Source organism: Bos indicus, chromosome 10 (genome assembly GCF_029378745.1).
Source record: "Bos indicus isolate NIAB-ARS_2022 breed Sahiwal x Tharparkar chromosome 10, NIAB-ARS_B.indTharparkar_mat_pri_1.0, whole genome shotgun sequence".
Classification (NCBI taxonomy): Eukaryota; Metazoa; Chordata; class Mammalia; order Artiodactyla; family Bovidae; genus Bos; species Bos indicus.
In genome coordinates this window covers 39,843,938-39,861,872 of record NC_091769.1, presented here as the reverse complement: position 1 = coordinate 39,861,872, position 17,935 = coordinate 39,843,938, and the positions used below count along the sequence as shown (strand labels likewise).

The 17,935-nt window shown below is 36.2% G+C and overlaps 1 protein-coding gene across 1 annotated transcript in view; it reads left to right on the top strand.

The window, feature by feature from the left end:
• Positions 1-17,935, top strand: part of MDGA2 (MAM domain containing glycosylphosphatidylinositol anchor 2) — a 917,184-nt gene that overhangs the window by 767,245 nt on the left and 132,004 nt on the right. The window contains exon 9 of the mRNA XM_070797384.1: positions 2,675-2,944. Coding sequence (XP_070653485.1) covers positions 2,675-2,944 — 270 coding nt within the window. The remainder of the gene's footprint in view (positions 1-2,674; positions 2,945-17,935) is intronic.

The window sequence follows — 17,935 nt, the reverse complement described above, 5'->3', positions numbered from 1 at the left end:
GAGAAGGGGACGACAGAGGATGAGATAGTTGGATGGCAACACCAACTTGATGGACATGGATTTGGGTGGACTCTGGGAGTTGGTGATAGACAGGGAGGCCTGGCGTGCTGCAGTTCATGGGGTCGCAAAAAGCTGGACATGAGTGAGCAACTGAACTGAACTGAACTGCCTATTAGGTATCTCTACTGTGTGACTAATACGTGCACAAATCTGACATGTCTATCAAGTTCCAAACTACCTTTCCTTTTTTCCCTGTCTTCATCTCATCCCCGTCATTGTCTAAGGCATCATTTATGGTCTCATGATACTGCTTTAGTTCAAGTCTTCTCTTTGAGTTTCTTCTCTTTGAGGTTCACGCTCCTCCTATCTGCCACACTTTTTTTTCTAAAAGATTGGTTTACTCATATGAAGCTTTCATTTAAAACTTTTTAAAGGCCTTAAATACCAAGGATAAAATTCAAACTCTGTAACATGATGTTCAAGGATCCTTGACAATCTCTGCTTTTTTTTTTTTAATTTTTATTTCCTCCCAAAGTCTCATGCACCTTTTGTACACTAGTTATACTCTTATAACTTATACTTCCCTGAACACTCCCTGCTCCCTGTCTCCTCCCTACCTTTGTACCTACTTATCCTCTTACCTGGAATGTCCTCTCCTGTTGTTTACCCACGTGACAATTTCCTACATATCCTGATAGATACAGTCAGGTATTACATTCCTTGCCTGATTAGTCCTTATGGTGTTATTCACTTCTTCACTTTCTACCACAGAATATTTTTTCCTTCCAATTTTTAAATTGGCTATTTAAATCTTTATCTATTGTATTAAGGTGTAAACTACATGCAGGGAGGATTTTTTCTTGTTCATTTTTTCTGTTCTTAGCATTTATATAAGAAAGACTCAAAAGTTAAACTTATTAATAAAATTAAAATTGATGTGGTAGCTTAAACATATTTATTGAAAGAAGCAAGAAGCGTCAGTCAGTAGACTGGTTGTGAGAAAGGAGAGCAATGCTATAAAAAGTAGACGGAATAACAGGTAAAGAATATCAAATGGCACATTTGGTGTGATAGTCCTAAAACCTGTTAGTACCTTCAAGGAAGGGTTTTCTGGGTAGAGCTGTACAGCATTGATATTGCGCAACTCAGGAGGGTGTCATACACATCTAGGATGTGGTTGTGTTTCGTGGAGCAGTCCTGACTGCAGAAAACCCTGATTGGTCGTACCTGATTTCCTTGATTAAATGAATCATGTCATTAGATCCCAGAAAATAAGTATTATTTGCTATGACCATTGGGAGTCATCATTAAGTAAAGGCCTATATTTTGCCTAACCTAAATGATGGGAGAAGTGTGTCACACCTTTTGGAAATCTTCCCATCAAAAACAAAAAGATTAGGTACCTAATGTAGTAAGTTCTAATTGTACAGAAAAAAAAATTCCCAATTAAGCCAAATAAATGAACCATTGCAGTGGGTTGAAATCCATATCCACTTGTAACATAATTTTCTGTTTGCTTAAGGCTTACACATGAATATTATAAATTGCTGTCACATTCTTTCTGACCAAATAATTTAGAAAATAAATTTATATACTTGTGTTACCCATATTGTTAAATACTTGGTATCCAGAATCCTAAGGACTGAGCTTCATATGCGATAATTAGAATTTGCTTACATGAACTAATGGCTTCATCTGCTGCAGAATTTCATGCTAGTGTGGATACTCTGTTTTTATACCTAGAACATCATTTGGTTGCTAACAGTATAAACCAGAGCTTCCCTGGTGACTCAGACAGTAGAGAATCTACTTGAAATGCAGGAGACCTGGGTTCAGCCACTGGGTCAGTAAGATCCCCTGGAGAAGGGAATCACAACCCACTCCAGTATTCTTTCCTGGAGAATTCCATGGAAAGAGGAGCCTGGTGGGCTATAGTCCATGGGGTTGCAAAGAGTCAGACATGACTGAGTGACTAAGCACAACACACTATAAACCAAACACACAGATCACAGTTTTTTCTGGGAAGCAGCTAGAAAGAAAGAAAGAAAAAAAAAAAAAAAAGCTCTTCTCGATTCACCTGAGGCTTCCCAGGTCTCTCAGTGGTAAAGAACCTGCCTGCCAGTGCAGAAGATACAGGAGAACTTGGTTCAATACCTGGGTCTGGAAGATCCCCTGAAGGGGGACATGGCAACCTGTTGCAGTATTCTTGCTGGGAAAATCCCGTGAACAGAGGATCCTGGAAGATGACAGTCCATGATGTCACAAAGAGTCAGACATGACTGAGAGACTAATCACAGACACACATACCTGCAAATGCTATTTTAAGGCAATTAATCCTATTCACTGCCCACTCTCAGGAATTATGTTTTCCTACCCAGGCTCTGGAGAAGGAAATGGCAACCCACTCCCGTACTCTCGCCTGGAAAATCCCATGGACAGAGGAGCGCGATAGGCTACAGTCCATGGGGTTGCAAAGAGTCGGACACAACTGAGCGACTTCACTTTCACTTTCACCCAAGCCAAAATCTCCTAACCTAAATATGTTCTCCACCTACCTGATAATAGCCCTTTCCTTTGGCTAGATATATTCTTGAAAATAGCTTCTCACAGTAAGAGTAGCCACTGGCTTATTGCAGATCACCCGTTTTATCTGTTATAATATCTCTTTCTACAGATCCTCCTGCTGTGGAACCAGCATTTCTGGAAATCCGGCAAGGACAAGACCGAAGTGTCACTATGAGCTGCAGGGTCCTAAGAGCCTATCCAATACGGGTGCTGACCTATGAGTGGCGCTTGGGCAACAAATTATTGCGGACGGGTCAGTTTGACTCTCAAGAATACACAGAATACCCAGTGAGGAGTCTTTCCAATGAAAACTATGGGGTTTATAATTGTAGCATCATAAATGAAGCTGGAGCAGGGAGATGCAGCTTTCTTGTTACAGGTAAGGTGCTGAATATTTTGCTTTTTTTTTTTTTAGATCATAGGAGCTTAGGCTCTTGTCAGTGTAAGAATGAAAGCATTTTGCAAATCCATGGAGCATATTATGAACAGCTTGCCTGTTCTATTTAGAGTGTCTACTCATTTATTTTCAAGGCAAGTCATTTTAGTAGTTAAGATAGTTTATGTGCCTATAAAATAGGACAGAAGCTTATGTGAATTTGAATAGATTTGGTGATGAGGTTGGTTATTTTGAGTATCACAGTAATAAAGTGACAAATCTTAACCAGCTTTTTTTTTTAGATCAAATTGCAAATATTAACACATATTTTTTCTGCAAGTCTAAAAGCTCTTGCAATCCATTATCTGTGCTGGTTTTAAGAGTGCTTTCTTTTTCTTGTTTATTTATTAACTCAATGTGTGGTGAATGTACATTTTGTCGTTGGCTTACAATAGGATCACAGATATTCAAAGGGAAATCAATATAGTTGTATTTGGTATATAATGAATTGAGAAAATTACCACTTTTGATGTCATTATATTTTACTGTATTTAAAGAGATAGTAAATCTGTGTTAAATTATATATATTTATTTAAATTATTTTTGTAATCTAAATCTCTTATTTTTGAGCTAGGGTTTAGGCATATCTTAAAAGAATATACTCCTTTTCATTATTATTTTGTCCTAGATAAAGTTTGTTGTAACAGTTATAGTGTTTATGCTACTAAAAGAAGAAACTGGATATTATATGTTATCTATAAAGCAATCACAAAAATTATGATTAAAATGTTTCAAACAATTAAATCTTGTTCATTGGTAATATAAATTCTTATTAATAAGTTCTTACTCATAAGAGAATTCTCTAATATGGATTGCCTTGGGACATTTAACTTCCTGAAATAGGATATTAGGTATTAATAGGTAAAATATAATTGACTAACCAAAGAATATGAAGACATCCTCTCCACTGGATCTTACCACCTCTTGGTTTTGCAATCTCTTTTTATTAACATTCAGTTGAACTTAAGGCTTTTCTACTATAATTCTTCAAGTGAACTGTTAAAATTAAAAAATCCCTAGGACTGATACTTACATGATGATCTAATTTTTATCCCTAGGAATATTTAAAAGGGTAAGAGAATGTAATGTATTACTCTAGGGGTAATTTAAATGGCATGATATACTTTCATTCCATATATATATATATATATATATATATATATATTATTTCCAAAGAAATAAGACTCTTTCAAAAGCAATTATTTTTCACATATTGGTACAAATGGAGTACTTTACTTTCTTTCATTATCCCTCCAAAATAAAAATACCTTATAAAATTAACTAAACTTTCTCCAATTCTTTCAGCTTTATACACATTCTGCTTTTCTTTGGTGACACTGTTTTCTAACTTGGACTATATTAGATTATGCTCCTCTGTGAGATTTTGATTTGTTCTTTATTATATGATCCAAATCCTATTTCTTGAGCTAGAAGACAAGCTGAGACTGGAAGAAACACTAGCTCCATTCTCCCATCCCAGATTCATGGGGTGCAGTAAGTAGATTTCAATAGCTGCAGAAAGGGATAAACCTGTTGTGGATTGCCCCATGGAGGGAGAGAAAATAACCCCAGGCATTAATTTATTTCCAGTGTGCATTTTTCAGTCTTCGGGTCAGCTTCATTTTTTTCAAGATCTCCACATAAAATCTAACAAAGTTTTGAAGAAGAGAAAAGGAAATTATTGAATCCCAAATACAGTATAATTCCAGAAAATACATAAAGAAATTAATGTATCCATATAATCAGACATCTGGAAGAAACTTTGAAAGGCCTTTTACTTTTTCTACTAAAACATAGCATAATTAGTAATACTACGAATTAGTATATAATATAGAATTAGTAGCAATTCCCCACAATTCAAAACTCTTTGAAGCTATGCAGAAGAGAACTAGGAAATATAATATATGCGAGGCTGCATATATTCATTATGCGTGTGTTCTTTACCCAAAAAACTGATCATTGAAGACAATTCTCTTTCCTTCCTTGAGGCCCAAATTAACTAAGAAACATTTAAAATTTCATCGTTAAAACTATTTTACCAAATTTAAGAACACACTTCCACTTGCTTGCCGTGAATATCATGTAGTCACCTGAAAGTGGATTTGGTCTGACTGTACATCAAAATGTATAAAGCTGAACACAAAGGCAATGGCAGCCGCATGTCTATATTTATTTTAGCTCCTGGGAAAGCTCAAAAGTTCGGGCCTGTTGTCTTCATATATATCATGAGTATGTGATATGTGTCAGTGTTCAGTGGTAGAGAGGAGGGTTTTGTTTACTGAGAAGTCAGGCAGGGTGTGAGAATATTTCCCTAGAAAGGAAAACAAGAAAGTAAGCAAAGGTATTTTAGGAACAATGACCAGCCTAGCTTGTAATCCACCATCTATGTTAGGAAATATTAACTATAATATTACAAAGTACTGTGTAGTTCATTTATTTTCTAGTATTGTTATACTGAAGTTAAGCCTGGTGTTTATTTGTTTGTTTCTGTGGTTTAAGCCTTTGTGATCTATAGCAATAATGCAAACACCATTTTATCATATTTTTCTATTATAGAATTTTTACAAGTTCTAAAAATAAATGTGGAATTTTAATTTATTAGAGTAAATCCACTTTTATGTGAAATTCTAAGTATATATGTATAAATACATAGACATAAGTATTTTTATATTAATAAATAGTTCTGTACTATTCAGCATGTCACTCCACTGGAGCATGGATTTCACTTTCTCACAGGTCCAAATGCTCCAAATTAACATTTAGAAAAAATGTTTTTAAATACTCCAAAATATGTAGGCACATTCATTATATTATAGATATGAGTGAATAACATGCTAGGTTAGATCCTGGCATACAGCTTGATCCAGAAAAGAAAACCAGGAAATCTGGGATGATGAAACAGATGGCCAAGATGAATGATTAGATGGAAGGACTCTTACTGACTATCATTTCTTTATTAGGAAAAAATGAGGGTAAAAGGATAGTTCAAGGTGAAAATATGCAGTGGCCTGAATAGTGTCCCGTGTGTGTGCTCAGTTGCTTCAATTGTATCAGACTCTTTGCGACCAATGGACTGTAGCCCACCTGGCTCCTCTATCTGTGGGATTCTCCAGGCAAGAATACTACAATGGGTTACCATGCCTTCCTCCATGGGATCTTCCTGACCCAGGAGTTGAACCCATGTCTCTTATGTCTCCTGGATTGCCAGGCGGGTTCTTTACCACTAGTGCCAGCTAGGAAGCCCAAATAGTGTCCCTCAAGAAGGTAAATCTATGTCCTAGTCCCTAAAACCTGTGAATATCATTTTACATGGTAATACATGATTAATTTAAGGATTTTGACACAAGCAGCTTTTCCTGGATGGTTGATGTTGGCCTTAAATGCAATAATGTGTACCTTATACGTAAGGCAGAGGGAATTTTGAGAGAGGAGAAGGCAATGTGAGTACAGAGGCAGGGATGCAGTTAAACCAGTGTTTCGATAAACTCCTTTCTTTAAAATGTTTCAAGTTAAATAGAACTGCTTTGCCAGATATCCTCAACTCTGATACCCTACGCAGGCTAAACCCCTGCACAATAGGCATAGCAACTTCTCACAGCTCAGAAAAGTTATAAACAGTAGTTGCTTTTACCTCCTAAAGAGCTAACTGAAACAAGGCTATAACTGCTAAAGCCTGGGAGGAAAAGCACCTTGGGAAGTTGCATCGCCCCCTGCATCTGTCACTGATGTTGGTTTAAGCTATACATTGGTAAAGACCCCTAAGGGATGCTTCAAGATTGAAATGTTATGCCCATTATATAATAAAGTGAAGATAAGAGGTCTGCAGCAGCTTGATTACACAGGATAACAGATGAGAGAGAATCTGTTGGCAGATTCTGTTGAAATGCCCAGGTTTAATGAAGATGCACTTTGACTTCCTTGAATATGAAAAAATAGGCTATCTGAATTAAAATGCATAGCAACCCACTCCAGTATTCTTGCCTGGGACATCCCATGAATAAAGGAGACTGACAGGCTACAGTTCATGGGTTTGCAAAGAGTCGGACATAACTTAGTAACTAAACAATAATGACAGCAATTGATTTATAAAATTTTAAATTACCTATGCCTTTAAAATTATTTAGTGATTGAGATGGTAGTTCTAAACTATCCCATAAGCATAATTTTTTCTTTTAACAAATTTGTTTCTGACAATATGTATCTATTGAAATTTTATGGATGTTAGTAAATTAAGACTTAAAAGCAGATTGGACAAGGATATGAATCGAATTTTTCTGTTTACTTCTTTTAATTAGTTACTTGAATAAAATGTGGAAGCTTTCATGTGACAGTATATATATGGGTACTTATTAAACTATATTTTAAGTCAGTTAAAGTAAAAGCAGAATAACATGGTTGTCAATTATAGCCCAGGAGCAAAAACAGAATGTCTTTATAACTTCCAGAGGGTATATATACACAGTTACATATGCTGAAACTTGTGAATCATTTAAGATTGCATCAATGAAAACAGTTTTAAATTCTATTAAATGAAAAATACTAAAACAGTGGTATATTTTTCAACAGGTAACATTAGGTATACTATTAAAAATTTTTATTGCATAACTACAAATTATAATTCAGCATTAAACAACCATTATTTTCCCTTTGCTACTGATTTTCTTTGCAATCTGACAAATATTTAAGTTATTTACTATGTACCTACTGACTGTCAGGTACTAGATTATACCAGAAGTAAAACAATAAATATCCTCTTCTCAAAATCTTTCCCCTAGCATGTATATTTCTGAGTCTTGTCATTTTTGTATTTGCACAGTACTCTGCAGCCACCATTTTCTTTTTAACCCTATTTCTCCTGTAAGCCTTATATTCTCTTATCTAAGATATTATGTCCTTTATATATATTTTAACTGCTAGCTGAATTTTTAATCTTTATCTCTTTCAATCTATTTTCTATACTACTGGGCTTTATTTTTCCAGAAAATAGATCTTATTCTTAGTGATAAATGTTTGTGGCTTATAGGTGAAATGCAAACTCATTTTCATGGATCTTTAAACCATTCATTAATATCCTAAAAAAAGCTTATCATTTCTCCTTCAATGCTATCAATTACTTTAAACTCCAGTCAAACTAGATTCTGCTGCCATCTCTTAAGTTACATAATTTCAGGACTCTGTCCCTTTGTTCACATGATACTTTATTCTAAAATACTAGCTCTTTGTGTATTCCTCTACTAGAGTTGTGATGACTTTTGTTTGTACCTTTACAAGGATTATATTGACCTTTGCTCTTCAGCCAAATACAGAAATGTAGGCTGTAATAATATATTATTTTACAATTTACAAATAAATTATATATGTTAATATTTACTGAGTATCTGAAAGTATCTGTAAAACTGAGTATGGCATCACCAACCAAATGGACATGAACTTGAGCAAACTCCAGGAGATAGTAAAGGACAGAGGAGGCTGGTGTGCCGCAGTCCTTGAGGTCACAAAGAGTCAAACTTAGGGACTGAACAATGAAACCATGATTTAAACAGAATAGAAAATTACTTCATTCAGGTTAAAACCTTGAAGTATTATTTCAGAAACTAATGTAGTAGCTCTGTCCCACAAAGTCCTCAGGGGTCCAGGTTTCTTCCATCTTTCTTTTTTTTTTTTTTTTTTAATTAATTTTATTTTATTTTTAAACTTTACATAATTGTATTAGTTTTGCCAAATATCAAAATGAATCCACCACAGGTATACATGTGTTCCCCATCCTGAACCCTCCTCCCTCCTCCCTCCCCATACCATCCCTCTGGGTCGTCCCAGTGTACCAGCCCCAAGCATCCAGCATCGTGCATTGAACCTGGACTGGCATCTCGTTTCATACATGATATTTTACATGTTTCAATGCCATTCTCCCAAATCTTCCCACCCTCTCCCTCTCCCACAGAGTCCATAAGACTGTTCTATACATCAGTGTCTCTTTTGCTGTCTCGTATACAGGGTTATCGTTACCATCTTCCTAAATTCCATATATATGCATTAGTATACTGTATTGGTGTTTTTCCTTCTGGCTTACTTCACTCTGTATAATAGGCTCCAGTTTCATCCACCTCATTAGAACTGATTCAAATGTATTCTTTTTAATGGCTGAGTAATACTCCATTGTGTATATGTACCACCGCTTTCTTGTCCATTCATCTGCTGATGGACATCTAGGTTGCTTCCATGTCCTGGCTATTATAAACAGTGCTGCGATGAACATTGGGGTACACGTGTCTCTTTCCCTTCTGGTTTCCTCAGTGTGTATGCCCAGCAGTGGGATTGCTGGATCATAAGGCAGTTCTATTTCCAGTTTTTTAAGGAATCTCCACACTGTTCTCCATAGTGGCTGTACTAGTTTGCATTCCCACCAACAGTGTAAGAGGGTTCCCTTTTCTCCACACCCTCTCCAGCATTTATTATTTGTAGACTTTTGGACCGCAGCCATTCTGACTGATGTGAATCAACACACAGAAATCCCTTGCATTCCTATACACTAATAATGAGAAAACAGAGAAATTAAGGAAACAATTCCATTCACTATTGCAACGAAAAGAATAAAATACTTAGGAATATATCTACCTAAAGAAACTAAAGACCTATATATAGAAAACTATAAAACACTGGTGAAAGAAATCAGAGAGGACACTAATAGATGGAGAAATATACCATGTTTATGGATTGGAAGAATCAATATTGTGAAAATGAGTATACTACCCAAAGCAATTTATAGATTCAATGCAATCCCTATCAAGCTACCAACAGTATTCTTCACAGAGCTAGAACAAATAATTTCACAATTTGTATGGAAATACAAAAAACCTCGAATAGCCAAAGCAATCTTGAGAAAGAAAAATGGAACTGGAGGAATCAACCTACCTGACTTCAGGCTCTACTACAAAGCCACAGTTATCAAGACAGTATGGTACTGGCACAAAGACAGAAATATAGATCAATGGAACAAAATAGAAAGCCCAGAGATAAATCCACGCACCTATGGACACCTTATCTTTGACAAAGGAGGCAGGAATATACAATGGATTAAAGACAATCTCTTTAACAAGTGGTGCTGGGAAATCTGGTCAACCACTTGTAAAAGAATGAAACTAGAACACTTTCTAACACCATATACAAAAATAAACTCAAAATGGATTAAAGATCTCAACGTAAGATCAGAAACTATAAAACTCCTAGAGAACATAGGCAAAACACTCTCTGACATACATCACAGCAGGATCCTCTATGACCCACCTCCCAGAATATTGGAAATAAAAGGAAAAATAAACAAATGGGACCTAATTAAACTTAAAAGCTTCTTCCATCTTTCTAATTGACCATCACCCGTAGATGGCACATCTCATAGCTTTAACAGCTACTTAAGTAGCTACATCTTCTACTAGCATCTTCTAGCATGTAGAATATGCCTCTACATCTCAGCATATTCCTTTTTTCTTTCCCCCTCTTTTTAGTGATGCTACCCAGTAGTGGTTTTTTTTTTTTTATTTTTTTTTTATTATATTTATCTTTTCTGCTTACATCTCATTGTTCAGTTGCTCAGTCATGTTTGACTCTTTGTGACCCATTGACTGTAGCCCACGAGGCTCCTCTGTGCATGGGATTCTCCAAGCAAGAATACTGGAATGGATTGCCATTTTCTTCTCCATTGCATCTCATTCAGTTCAGTTCAGTTCAGTAGCTCAGTCGTGTCTGACTCTTTGCAACCCACGAACCGTAGCACGCTGGGCCTCTCTGTCCATCACCAACTCCCGGAGTCCACCCAAACCCATGTCCATCAAGTTGGTGATGCCATCCAACCATCTCATCCTCTGTCGTCCACTTCTCCTCCTGCCTTCAATCTTTCCCAGCATCAGGGTCTTTTCCAATGAGTCAGCTCTTCCCATGAGGTGGCCAAAGGATTGGAGTTTCAGCTTCAACATCAGTCCTTCCAGTGAACACCCAGGACTGATCTCCTTTAGGATGGACTGGTTGGATCTCCTTGCAGTCCAAGGGACTCTCAAGAGTCTTCTCCAACACCACAGTTCAAAAGCATCAATTCTTCGGAGCTCAGCTTTCTTTATAGTCCAACTCTCACATCCATACAGGACCACTGGAAAAACCATAGTCTTGACTAGACAGATCTTTGTTGGCAAAGTAATTTCTCTGTTTTTTAATATGCTGTCTAGGTTGGTCAGAAAAATAAAGTCAGCTACTGTTTCCCCATCTATTTGCCATGAAGTGATGGGACTGTATGCCATGATCTTAGTTTTCTGAATGTTGAGCTTTAAGCCAACTTTTTCACTTTCCTCTTTCACTTTCATCAAGAGGCTCTTTAGTTCTTCACTCATTGGAGGCAACTTAATCATAGTGTGATAACTGCTATAAAAACTGTGGGTATAGATTTTATTCTAGGAAGATTAGGTAACACACACACACATATACATGATATATATATATATTTTTTTAATTTGCCTTTATTGAAACTATTTCATGAAATAAAATTGAGCTTGACAAGGAAACTTTAGGATCTCTGGTTTTATCTGTGTAATATTTAACACCATCAATGATCATCAGAATCATCTCTCAGGGGCATGGTCATTCAGGTTTAGAATATCTTTTTAATTGGTTTAATACAGATTCTTGAGAGTTTTTAGGCTCTGGGAGATGGTGAAGGACAGAGAGATCTGGCGTGCTGCAGTCCACAGGGTCACAAAGAGTTGGGCATGACTAAGCAAGTGGATAATAGAGTTTTTACTGGTAAACAATGTAATTGAGGATACCGTGTTAGTTACTTATTACAGTTCAACCAATTAGTACAAACTTAACATCTTTAAACAGCATACATTTATATCTCAAAATTTCTGTGGGTCAGGAGAACAGAAATGACTTAGCTAGATCCTGTCTTCTGGATCTCACAAGACTGCAATGAGAATGTTTGTGAAATTTTCTTATCTGGAGGCTCAACTCATGTAAGAAGTTGAATCACTTCCAGACTTATTAAGGTTAGTAAAAGATTTAATGTTCTAAAGGTTGCATGGTAGAAGACCCTAGGATTTTGCTGGTTGTTGAATGAAGACCACTCTTATGTATTAGAAGATTTCTGCAGGTCCTAGAAGTCACCTGTAATTCTTTGTCATGTGGGCTTTTCCAGCATGGCTACTTCACTTATCAAAGTGTAAAGAAGAATCTCTAGCTCTAGTCTGTTAAGATGGAATCTTAAATGTGTTCCTACATGCTCAGTCATGTAGAGCACAGCTCTTTGAGACCCTATGGACTGTAACCTGCCAGGTTTCTCTGTCCATGGGATTTTCCAGATAAGAATACAGTAGTGGGTTGTCAATTCCTCCTCTAGGGGATCTTCCTGACCTAGGGGTCCAGGGATCAAACCCACTTCTCCTGTATCTCTTGCATTGGCAGGTGAACTCTTTACCACTAAACCACCTGGGGAGCCCCAGAATCTTATATAACATAACCTAATTACCAAAGGAACATCCCATCAAAATTATTTGCCACACTCAAAAGGAGGGAATTATATACAAAGATAGGAAAAGCAGAAGTAGAAATCACTGGAGTCCCCTTAGGTTCAGTCTGTCACACAACTTTTCCGGCTACTAGGAATACTCTAAACACAACCTATGTATCAAACTGCTTTATCTATGGCAATATTTAAAGAAATCTCTCATAGTTTATTCCCTTGTCAATAGACGTGGAAAATAGGGCTTTACCAACAAAAATTTGCTTGTGACTGTTGCTTTCACCTCTAATTTGGAAGTATATATAGTGGGATTGTTCATCCTCTAATTTTCAATTGATATATTAAAATATTCAGATTGACATTTTGGGATTACTCTTTTCTCCATATTCAGCACCAGCACATCAGACAAATAAAAAATTAAATAAATCCTAAAGAACAAATAAAGCAAGAGTTAGACATTTCTTTGAAAGGAAGTACATACTATCACTCTGAATGTAAAGAAATCCAGAATATATGAGAACTGTAATGTGCCTAAGACAGGTGTTGGATTATTTTAGGAATGAAAAGGATGAAATAACAACCAAATCACATTTGATTCCAAATCAAAATGTTTTATTCTTGTTTTCTAAAGTCAGACTGAGTTATATAGTAATGAGATAGAAAATATATTTTATTTTCTTGCAATGTATGTGTTTGCACTATTAAGCTGAATACTTGTTTGTTAAGTCTAAACATGAACAGCACAATATTATGGAAAAATCATTAGAATTACCAGAAGTAAGAGCAAATGAACTAATGCAAAAGTATATAATAAAATTCCCTGTGATAACTCTAACAGACAAAAAACACCAATGTCAAATCAAATATTTGGGGGGCTAGAATTGTGTTAAATTTATTAGAATTTACTTATGATGATAACAGATAGTCTAATGGATCCCAGTGTTTCTGTCAGCCTTATGAATTACAATTGTGTGAAAACTGGAGAGCAGAAAATTCATTATATGTGGTAACAACTAAATGTATTCTATGTTGTATAAACTGATTCCACTAATATTCTTTTTATTCAGACAATTCTGCTATGTGTGTAGAAGTGGTATCACCTTTCTATGATGGGTAAGCTAATAGAGGTTAAGGAAACCAAAAATAAAATATGTATCTTCTGACTGCAAATCAAGTTCTTTTTGACACACTTCAGTGACTGTTTTATTAGTGACTCTGAAGGAGTTGAATTTTTGGAGAATTAAGCCAGATCAAATGTAGGTCCTGCCGCTGCTTAATTGTTCTAGTCATGTCCACTCTATGCGACCCTATGGACTGTAGCCCACCAGGCTCCTCTGTCCTTGGAATTCTCCAGGCAAGAGTACTGGAGTGGGTTGCCATGCCCTCCTCCAGGGGATCTTCCCAACACAAGGATCAATCCCAAGTCTCCTGCATTGCAGGGCACATTTTTTACCACTGAGCTACTGGAGAAGCCCCAAAATATAGGTGCTGCTGCCAAGTCGCTTCAGTCGTGTCCGACTCTGTGCAACCCCATGGACTGCAGCCTACCAGGCTTCTCCGTCCATGGGATTCTCCAGGCAAGAACATTGGAGTGGGTTGCCATTTCCTTCTCCAATGCATGAAAGTGGAAAGTGAAAGTGAAGTCGCTCAGTCGTGTCTGACTCTTAGCGACCCCATGGACTGCAGCCCACCAGGCTCCTCCATCCATGGGATTTTCCGGGCAACAGTACTGGAATGGGGTGCCATTGCCTTCTCCAAATATAGGTGAGTCCATGCTAACTCTGAAAGGGTAGAAATAAAAAGGTAAATATTAGTTAAGGAAATTAATACTATCCTTTAGCAAACATTTTACCAAACTCTTTACTTTAATAAAGAATCTAACTTCCCTGGTGGCTCAAATGGTAACATGTCTGCCTACTATGTGGGAGGCCTGGGCTCAATCCCTGGCTTGGGAAGATCTCCTGGAGAAGGAAATGGCACCCCACTCCAGTATTCTTGCCTGGAAAATCCCATGGACGGAGGAACATGGTAGGCAACAGTCTGTGGGTCAGACACGACTGAGCGACTTCACTTTCACTTCTCTCTAACTTACACATTATTTTACACACCAGAGCAGAAAATGCTGATTAAAGAAAAGGTCATAGGAATTTCTGTTGATTTCATTCTAGTCCATTCCTGAGGATTGGGCTACATAGATAAAGTGAAATCTTTGAGGCTTAGCACACTCTGCTATTTCAGGTTCAGGGCAGAAAAGTGATTAGTTCAGTCACTCAGTCATGTCCGACTCTTTGCCACCTCATGGGCTGCAGCATGCCAAGATTCCCTGTCCATCACCAACTCCAAGAGCTTGCTCAAATTCATGTTCATTGAGTTGGTGATGCCATCCAACCATCTCATCCTCTGTCATCCCCTTCTCCTCTTGCTTTCAATCCTTCCCAGCATCAGGGTCTTTTCTAATGAGTCAGCTCTTTGCATCAGGTTGTCAAAGTATTGGAGTTTCAGCTTCAATATCAGTCTTTCCAATAAATATTCAGGATTTATTTCTTTTAGGATTGACTAGTTTGATCTCCTTGCAGCCCAAGAGACTCTCAAGAGTCTTCTCCAACACCATAGTTCAAAAGCATCAATTCTTCGGTGCTTAGCTTTCTTTATAGTCCAGCTCTCACATCCATACATGACTACTGGAAAAACCATAAATTTGACTAGACAGACCTTTATCCACAAAGTAACATCTCTGCTTTTTAATATGCTGTATAGGTTAGTCATAGTTATTCTTCCAAGGAGCAAGTGTCTTTTAATTTCATGGCTGCAGTCACCATCTGCAGTGATTTTGGAGCCCCCCAAAATAAAGCCTCTCACTGTTCCCACTGTTTCCCCATCATTTGCCATCAAGTGACGTAGAGTTCAAGAAGTGCTGGAGAAAGCTAGAGTTTTCAGCTCGTAAAAGAGGATATACCTTCTTAAAATTCCAAACTTCCTGGGGAGATATCAGAATGATTAAGCCTTAGGAATAAGGACCATGCTTAAGAATAAAGGCTTATTCTAGATACTCCTGAACAAAGACAAACTCCAAGCCCTGATAAGATTCATAAGGAAGTAGAGTTTGGAAGTAGTGTTCCACCAATATAGATGAGCAAGACTCTACATTCTCTGTACAGCTCATCCAAATAAAATATAAAAAGGCAGAATACAAAAGCATAAGGTAGTCAACAGGTAACTGATTTACTTACTAGAATAAACATTGACATTCTTCAGAAGGGCATAGTCCAGTTATCTATATTATATAGCATATATTACAGAGGAAAAATGTGGTAATAATTACTAAAATTGCTAAATAAATAATAAAAGTTATCTGACATGCAAAGAAAATAGGAAAATATTGTCTATAGTCAAGAATAACAGTGGTCTTTAAAAACTAACCCTGAGCTAGCCCAGATGCATATAGCAAAATCTAGCTATTACAATAATATCTAAGTATTAAAGGAAAATATATTCAAAGGTTTAAAGATAAATGCAGTATTTATGAGCAAGTGGATAAGAAATTTCAGCAGAGGGAAAAAGTCTTCTAAAAATAAAACAAATGCAAATTCTTTAACTAAAATAGAAATGCAAAAATGTACATGGATGGAATAAACAACATATTGGAAAAGGTAGAAGGGTCAGTGAAATTGAAGGCAAATTAAATGAGCTGAGACAATCTTATAGATAGAAAAATGATTGAAGACTAAAGAAAAGAGACCTAAGGACATGGGAGATAATAAAACATGGTCTGAGATAATTGCAATTGAAGTTCTAGAGGAGATTGAGAGTGGGACCAAAAAAAATTTTTTTTCAAACCCATAGATTTTGAGTATATCATGGAACACAAAGCAAGAAAAAATGTAAAGAAAATCACTTCTAAGCACATCATAATCCAATTGCAGAAAACCAAAGACAGAAAAATTTCAAAGCAGCCAGAATAAAACTGATATTTTGAAGATATGCATAATAGTTACCTTCTTGTTAGAAAAAATGTTGGCTAGAGGACAATGAAACAACAATTTAAACCTTTAAACCTCTTTGAAATACTGTCAGTTCATAATTTTATTTCCAGTGAAAACATGCTTTGAAAATAGTTAAATAATTTTTTTTTCTGTAAAATAAAAGCTAGAGAATTAGTAGTCAATAAAACTGCACCACAAAATATGCCAAAGTATATTCTTCACACTAAAAGGAAAAGTTATCAGTGGAAACCAGGATAGCACAGAGAAATAAAGAATCTTTTTTCCTGTGTTTTCTTCTGTGAGTTTTATGTTTTCAGGTCTTATGTTCAAATCTTTAATTTATTATGAGTTAAATTTTGTGTGTACTGAAAGAAAGGCAAGGATCCAATTTCATTAATTTTGACAAGGGTCCAATATCATTCTTGAATGCAGATATCTGGTTTTTTCAACATCATTTTTTCAAAAGACTGTGCTTTCTCCATTGTATATTGTTGGTACCCTTGATGAAGACCAGTTGAGCACATATGAGTAAGTTTATTTCTGGGTTATGACACACACACACACATGAACACAAGGGAACTTTTGTTTATTACTTGGATTGTGCTGATAGCAACACAAGGTGTATATATGTCTAAATTTACCAAATTGTATTATGTTAATTATGTGCAGTTGTTTTATATACCAATTATACCTCAATAAAGCTGGGTAAAAAATGGAATGATGTTCAGATCCGGTAAATAGGTAGGTAAAGATATAAAAGACTGTGTTTGGTTTTTTGTTTTTGTAGTTTCCTTAATAAACAGCTGCACAAGAAATGGTCAGAATATTACAGCTGGGGACCTGACAACTGTTTTTATAGATAAAAGTTAACTGGAACATAGCTTTATTCATTTGCTTATATATTGTCTGTGACTCCATTCATGCTACAACAGGAGAGGTGAGTAGTTGTAACAGCAACCACAAGACTCATAGCCTAAAATATTTACCATATAGCTCTTTGAGGAAAAGTCTGTCAATACTTGGTTTGAAGCAAAAACATTATTATAAGTTTGGGTTTATAATATCTTTCTGACTGAAATATTACAACAGTAGCATAAATGATGAGGTTAATTTGAGTACATTGTTCTAAGTTTATATTAGTTGTGAAGTGGGAACTGAGAAGCCAATGGGACCTCAGAGAAGCATGAAATATGAAGTCCGATATGTTCAGTTCAGTTAAGTGATACCATATTGACTGTAAATGGGATCAGTAAAAGTTGCATAGTTTTTGCCATATAGAGACTTCCAAAAAAAATTTTTTTTAAGGGTTGTATGGAAGAAACTAAAACACATTTGAATTTACTGAAAATATCATAAGAAAAACACAATAGATGAACAACAACAAAAACACTGAAGGGACAATGAAGACAATGAGCCACATGGTAGACATTGGCCCAATTATTTTAT